The 7414-nt window shown below is 42.9% G+C and overlaps 1 protein-coding gene across 3 annotated transcripts in view; it reads left to right on the top strand.

The window, feature by feature from the left end:
• Positions 1–5243, top strand: part of RDH11 (retinol dehydrogenase 11) — a 21647-nt gene extending 16404 nt beyond the window's left edge. The window contains exon 7 of one of the 3 annotated variants that reach the window (XM_017878603.1): positions 4700–5243. In XM_017878603.1, coding sequence (XP_017734092.1) covers positions 4700–4904 — 205 coding nt within the window. In that variant the 3' untranslated portion in view covers positions 4905–5243. The remainder of the gene's footprint in view (positions 1–4699) is intronic. The other 2 variants (XM_017878602.1, XM_017878604.1) reach the window with 2 other exon arrangements.
• The last annotated feature ends 2171 nt before the right edge of the window (positions 5244–7414 follow it).

Below are 7414 nucleotides of genomic sequence, written 5' to 3'. Positions count from 1 at the left end.
ATTCTCTTTTTTTGTTGTGTCTCTGCCAGGCTTTGGTATCAGGATGATGTTGGCCTCATAAAATGAGTTAGGGAGGATTCCCTCTTTTTCTGTTGACTGAGATAATTTCAGAAGGAATGGTACCAGCTCCTCCTTGTACCTCTGGTAGAATTTGGCTGTGATTCCATCTGGTCCTGGACTTTTTTTGGTTGGTAGGCTATTAATTATTGCCTCAATTTCAGAGCCTGCTATTGGTCTATTTAGGGATTCAACTTCTTCCTGGTTTAGTCTCGGGAGAGTACATGTGTCCAGGAATTTATTCATTTCTTCTAGGTTTTCTAGTTTATTTGCGTAGAGGTGTTTATAGTATTCTCTGATGGTAGTTTGTATTTCTGTGGGGTCGGTGGTGATACCCCCTTTATCATTTTTTATCGCGTCTATTTGGTTCTTCTCTCTTTTCTTCTTTATTAGTCTTGCTAGCAGTCTATCAATTTTCTTGATCTTTTCAAAAAACCGGCTCCTGGATTCATCGATTTTTTTTGAAGAGTTTTTTGTGTCTCTATCTCCTTCAGTTCTTCTCTGATTTTAGTATTTCTTGCCTTCTGCTAGCTTTTGAATATAGACTGGGTAATTTCTAAAGAAATTTACTTAGCTCATGGTTCGGGAGGCTGAGAAGTCTAAGAACATGGTGCCTGGCATTTGGTTGGGGCCTTCTTGCTGTGTCATAATATGGCAGAGGGCATCACATGGTGAGAGGGCATGCAAGAACAAACCCACTCCCATGATAGTGACATTAATCCATGTATGAGGGCAGAGCCTTTATTAATTAATTAATCTGCTCATGAAGGCAGAGGGATTAAGTTTCCAACATGTGATTTTTTTAAGGGATACACTCAAACCATAGCAACCCCTATGTTTTCTTCTAATAGTTTTATAGTTGTAGCATTACATAGGTCTGTGATCTATTTTGAACTATTTTTATTTTATTTTATTTTATTTTTTTGTTTTTGAGACGGAGTCTTGCTCTGTCACCCAGGCTGCTCACTGCAACCTCCGCCTCCCGGGTTCAAGCAATTCTCCTGTCTCAGCCTCCCAAGTAGCTGGGACTACAGGCGCATACCACCATGCCTGGCTAATTTTTGTATTTTTAGTAGAGATGGGGTTTTGCCATGTTGGTCAGGCTGGTCTCCAACTGCTGACCTCAAGTGATCTACCTGCCTCGGCCTCCCAAAGCGCTGAGATTATAGGTGTGAGCCACTACACCCGGCCTTGAACTAATTTTTATATGTGATATGAGGTAGGGATCAACCTTCATTCTTTTGCATGTGGCTATCCAGTGCCTTAGCACCATTTGATGAAAAGACAGTTTTCTACCCAATGAATTGTCTTGGTAGCTATATTAGTCTGCTCAGGCTGCCATAGCAGCATCCCACAGACTGGGTGGCTTAAACAACATAAATTTATTTTCTCCCACTTCTGGAGACTGAAAGTCCAAGATCAAGGTGCTGGCCTGGTTGGTCTCTGGTGAGGGCTGCCTTCCTGACTTCCAAATTCCAAATGGATGCCTTCTCTCTGAGCCCTCACATGGCCTTTCCTCTATATACACACACTCCTGGTGTCTCTTCCTCTTTTTATAAGGACGCTAGTCCTGTTGGATTAGGGCCCCGCCCTGATGACCCCATTTAACCTTAGTTACCTCCTTAAAGGCCCTATCTCTAAATACAGTCACATTGCGGCTTAGAGCTTCAACATATTAATTTTGGGGGAACACAATTCGAGTATAACAGTAAGCTTGTCAAAAATCAATTGACCATAAATATAAGAGTTTATGTTTGCACTTTTAATTCTGTTCCATTCATTTGTATGTCTGTTCTTATGCCAGTGTCACACTATTTTGGTTTCTATAGCATTGTAGTAAGTTTTGAAATTAGTTTATCTTTTACCTATACTAATTCTTAGCAAAATCCCCCTGGAAATGTCAATACCGTGACCATGCCAATGCCATAGGCACACTTAAATAGCTCTTACTTGGCTGGGTGTGGTGGCTCACACTTGTAATCCCAGCACTTTGGGAGGCTGAGGTGGACAAATTGCTTGAGCCCAGGAGTTCAACACCAGCCTAGGCAATATAATGAGACCCCATCTCTATAAAAAATGCAAAAATTAGCCAGGCATGGTGGTGTGTCCTTGTGGTCCTGGCTACTTGGGCGGCTGAGGTAGGAGGATCACCTGAGCCTGGGGAGGTTGTAGTGAGCTGCGATTGCACCACTGCACTCCAGCCTGGGCAACAGTGAGACCCTGTCTAAGAAAAACAACCAGAAAGCTCTTGCTGTAGTATTTGATTACTTTTTATCATCTACAAGGAACCTTCATGTGAACTGTGTTCTTTGCTCTTCACTGTAACCTTATGAAGAGTATAAGGCACAGTGCAGTGGAGGATGCCGAGGCTTACAACGGCCGAGTCATTTCCCGAGAGACACAGAGCCTTGTGGTTCTCACTGATGATCTTTTCACTAAGAAATGGCAAGTTGTACTGGTCATACTGGTGAGTCTTCTTAAACAGAAGTCCTGATAAGACTTGTTTTGTAAATGATGATATTTTGAAATGGTGTTTCTCAAACTTTAGTGTGTTCAAGAATCATCCGGAGAACTGGTTGAAAACAGATTCCTGAACCACAACCCTAGAGGTTCTCATTCAGTATGTCTGGAGTAGGGCTGGAGAATTTCTAACAAGCTCCCAGTTGATGCTCCTGCTGCTGGTTTGTGGTGCACACTTTGAACCCCACTGTCTTACTGGATATAGTGTTAAGAGTTTGCATATATAGTTAATTCAGACTTGTCAACTCTTTCACCTTCAGAATGTGCTTAGAATACTAAGGAAGCAATTTTCTTGAAATAGTATACTTTTAAAAGTTGCTTCCTTACATGACTTTAAAGATTGTAATCCATTCACTCAATCATTTTTTTTAAACTTTGATTGAATGCTTACCAGATGTATACCAGATCCAGAGAATACAAAAATGAGTAAGAATTGTCCTTAAGAAAATTTTCTGCATCAGAATTATAGGCTGGGCACGGTGGCTCACACCTGTAATCCCAGCACTTTGGGAGGCCGAGGAAGGTGGATCACTTGAGGTCAGGAGTTTGAGACAAGCCTGGCCAACATGGCAAAACCCTGTCTCTACTAAACCTACAAAAATTATCCGGTCACGGTGGCAGGCGCCTATAATCCGGGCTACTCCGGAGGCTAAGGCAGGAGAATCACTCAGACCTGGGAGGCAGAGGTTGCAGTGAGCTGAGATCACACCACTGCACTCCAGCCTGGGTGACAGAGTGAGACTCTGTCTCCAAAAAAAAAAAAAAGAAAAACAAACTTGGAATTAATTACAGCAATGGGCCGGGCGCGGTGGCTCAAGCCTGTAATCCCAGCACTTTGGGAGGCCGAGACGGGTGGATCACAAGGTCAGGAGATCGAGACCATCCTGGCGAACACAGTGAAACCCCGTCTCTACTAAAAATACAAAAAAAATTAGCCGGGCGAGGTGGCGGGCGCCTGTAGTCCCAGCTACTCTGGGAGGCTGAGGCGAGAATCGGCGTGAACCCAGGAAGCGCGGAAGCTTGCAGTCGAGCGGAGATCACGCCACTGCCCTCCAGTGGGCGACAGAGCCAACTCCGCTCAACAAAAAAAAAAAAAAAAAAAAAAAAAAAAAATTAACAGCAATGCAAGAGAGGGTATATAAACTGAAACACTTTGCGCCTATGATTCTGAATGTGGTCCCCTCAAGGTTCATATGTTGGAAACTTAAGCCTCAATAACAACAGTGTAGCAGAGGCAGGGCTTTAAGAGGTAACATTAGGTCACAAGGGCAGCCCTCCATGAATGGACTTATGCATTCTTCTCTGGAATCGGGTTCATTAATTGGTGGGGAGTGGAATCCTGTACTAATAGGATGACTTGCGGTCCTTCCTCTCTTTGCCATTGTGTCGCCTTCATCTTGTATGACACGAGAGCAAGAAGGCCCTTCGCATCAGATGCCAGCACCTTGATCTTGGTCTCAGCTTCCTAAGTCATAACCAGCTTTCTGTAAGCATTCATTATCAGTTCCCCAGTCTGTCATATTCTGTTTACAACAAACAGGGACCCGACACTGGCACTTGGTTTACCATTTCTTTTCTGCTGTGTGCGTTTAAACTTTTGTTGCGTTTTTCAAAGCCTGGCTTTACTTCTCATATGAGTTCTACACCGCCGTATCACCTTCACGCGTCAGTCCAGAAACTTCAGCCCTTTTTTTTTTTTTTAACTACTCCAGCATTCTCTGACCAAATGTGAATCGCAGGCTCCTGCTCCTATGACATGTCCAAGCGCCTCGTACGACCCATTCGGGCCTCTAGTTACTTGACGCACCGCTCGCGCCTCTAATGGGTATCAGGCGGAGCACTGGTATTAAATTTATACATACGGGGAACTATAAACCGCTACATATGTTATATATCAACCAAAGCATCTCTGATGAGAGGTGGTCTAGGAGGGTCTGAAATGGGAATTTACATTTTTTCTGTCCTAAGGACTGGAGAATGAAGAGATGGACACACTGGCCCTGTCGAGGACTGGATTAACCATGTGAATCCCTGGTTTGTTTTTATGTCATATTCCTTATCCCTGGCAGTGGCAGACTTCATTCTTAACACTGTGCTTCATACCTCTCTCTTTACCTTCCAGTGACTGTCATGTGACATGGGTCTTGCCCAACAAGCTCGTAATGAGACATAGCAAGGCGGCTGTGACGTCAAGTTGTGACCTGGCTGGGCCTCACCAATGGACTAAACAGGCAGTGGCAAGTTGGACCCAAGAGAAGACTGCGGCAGACTACACAGTCACTTCTTGTCAAAGTGATTCTTCTTCCAGCGGGTTTCCAAACCTTTAGCACAAAGAGAGCAAAACCTTCCAGCCATTGCCTGCTTGGTGTCCAGTTAACACAACTCAGTGTCTTGCCAGATTCATCTAAATGTCCTATCATGGTCCAGATTTACTTTGCTTCTGATTACTGCCCAGAGTTACTAGAGATATATAATAGGATAAGAAGACCCTCATATGACCTGCATAGCTCATATTTTTCCTTCTGAAAGAAACTACTACCCTACGGAGAATCTAAACTATAGCAGGGATGATTTATACGAATTTGAACTAGCTTTTCTATTCCACATTCGGTTTCTCCCAACCAACAGTCTTCAACTTCAAAAGGGCCACACTGCAAACCTCAGCTAAACTCCATGAGCGTCAGGAGCAGAGGCTTACCAGGGCGTGGGTGGATCACTGGAGGTCAGTATGTCAAGACCCAGCGAGCCTGGCCACATGGTGAAACCCACCTCTGCTAAAAATACAAAATTAGCTGGGCATTCCCGGTGGCACACACTACAATCCCAGCGTACTCGGGGGGCTTGAGGCATGGCAGACATCGCTCAAACACGAAGGGTGGTAAAGTAAGCTGAGATTGCATCACTGCACCGCAAGCTGGGCATACCAGAGAGCAAGACTTTGTCTCAGGAAACAAAAAAAAAAAAAAGAGCCAGGGCTTGACCCTCCACCTCTTTAACTGTCATGGCACAAGCTTCTGGATCCTCTTCAGGAGATTCTTAACTGAAGCTGGATTAATCTGGCATGGTCTATATCTCATGACAACCTAAAGCCACTGGTGTTAAGATGCTTTCTCATGTCCTAAACCGCAGAACCAGCTTCCTTTTCAAGAATTTGTGAGCGTTTGGGCGATGGCAGAAATGTAGAGGAAAGGCAGAAACTTATAATCAGTTCAACCTGCTCGCTTTTCTCTGTTTCTTGGACCAGGAAGTAGATAGACGGAAAGGACGCACCTCTGAAAAGTCAGGCCACTGGAGCTCCAGTTAGTGACCCAGCGCCCATGGGAAACTCTTTTCTGTGGCTTCGTTTCCTCTTACAAACATTGAGAAGAAAGGCTTTTTGGTCAGTCATCATCATGTGTGTGTCTTTGTGTTCCTTCCTTGTTATGCTCATGCCAAAGGGAGTATTTTCACAAAAGTTCAACAGCCGAAATAATCCAGAGATGGAGCAAACCAATGCCATCCAGTCTTTATGCAAATGAAACACCTGCGCAAACGGGAAGCAGATTCTGTATCTGTAACCTACCACACCCAAGCAGCACATGGTAGGCAGGGAACGAAGTAAGAGAATAAGGAGGACGAATACTCGGACGATAATGCATGAAATGAAGGGACTAGTTACAGGATTAAAGACAATACAAAAGACAGTAAATACTAAACATGATCTATGGAGGAATTTGAGGGTGAGCATCAAGACATGATGAGGTCTTAAAAAAACCAGTGTGGCAAAAAAGAAAAAAAAAATCCTAAAACAAAAGAAAAACCCATTATTTTAATTCAGAAAATTATCTTAGGGACTGATATTGGTGAATTATGGTCAATCTTAATAATCTTTTGAGGCTTTCCTTACATTGTGCTTGACAAGATTAAAATGTTTGTGCCAAAATTCCTGTATTTTACTGAGTTTCGGAGACCGAAACTTTTTGTTTCTTTTTTTTTTTTTTTTGAGAGATAGAAGTCTCGCTCTGTCGCCCAGGCTGGAGTGCAGTGGCATCGATCTGCGGCTCACTGCAAGCTCCACCTCCTGGTTTAGGCATTCTCCTGCCTCAGCTCCCGAGTAGCTGAGACTACAGGTACCCGCCACCTCGCCTGGCTAGTTTTTTTTGTATTATTTTAGTAGAGACGGGGTTTCACCGTGTTAGCCAGGATGGTCTCGATCTCGCTGACCCTCGTGATCCGCCGTCTCAGCCTCCCAAGTGCTGGGTTACAGGCTTTGAGCACCGTGCCTGGCTGGAGATCTTTATCAAAAGTATGCCAGAGGGAAGTCTGAGGAATTAGTAGTGTTCCCATCACTTGTTTACGAGTCGTGCTATTCTTAAATATTTTGATTTCACTGGAATGACAATTATATTTTAACTTTGGTAGGGGAAAGGAATTATAGACCACAGTCTTCACTTCTGATATTTGTAAACCTAATAGTTTTATTGAACTTATTTTTGACCATTAAGCTATATGTTTAGAAATGGTCACTTTATGGAAAATTAGAAAATTCTGATAATAGTGCAGAATAAATGAATTAATGTTTTACTTAATTTATATTGAACTGTCAATGACAAATAAAATTCTTTTGATTATTTTTTGTTTTCATTTACCAGAATAAAAACTAAGAATTAAAAGTTTACAGTCAAAAGAAGAAAACACTGTTCATTATTATGGTTATGCATTGATTTTTCATTCTAAAGAATAATTTGTCCCAGGTCTAGCTACAGTGCAATCTCAATCCACATGCTATTAATTTAGGTTGTGTGATAATCTGATTATTCATTCACCATTTCCTACTTAACATTTTTTGACACTCTTC

The sequence above is a fragment of the Rhinopithecus bieti genome, unplaced genomic scaffold (assembly GCF_001698545.2).
Source record: "Rhinopithecus bieti isolate Rb0 unplaced genomic scaffold, ASM169854v2 scaffold_11252, whole genome shotgun sequence".
In the NCBI taxonomy this organism is placed as follows: Eukaryota; Metazoa; Chordata; class Mammalia; order Primates; family Cercopithecidae; genus Rhinopithecus; species Rhinopithecus bieti.
Note: the sequence above shows the minus strand (reverse complement) of the source record. Positions and strands in the feature narration are given on the sequence as shown.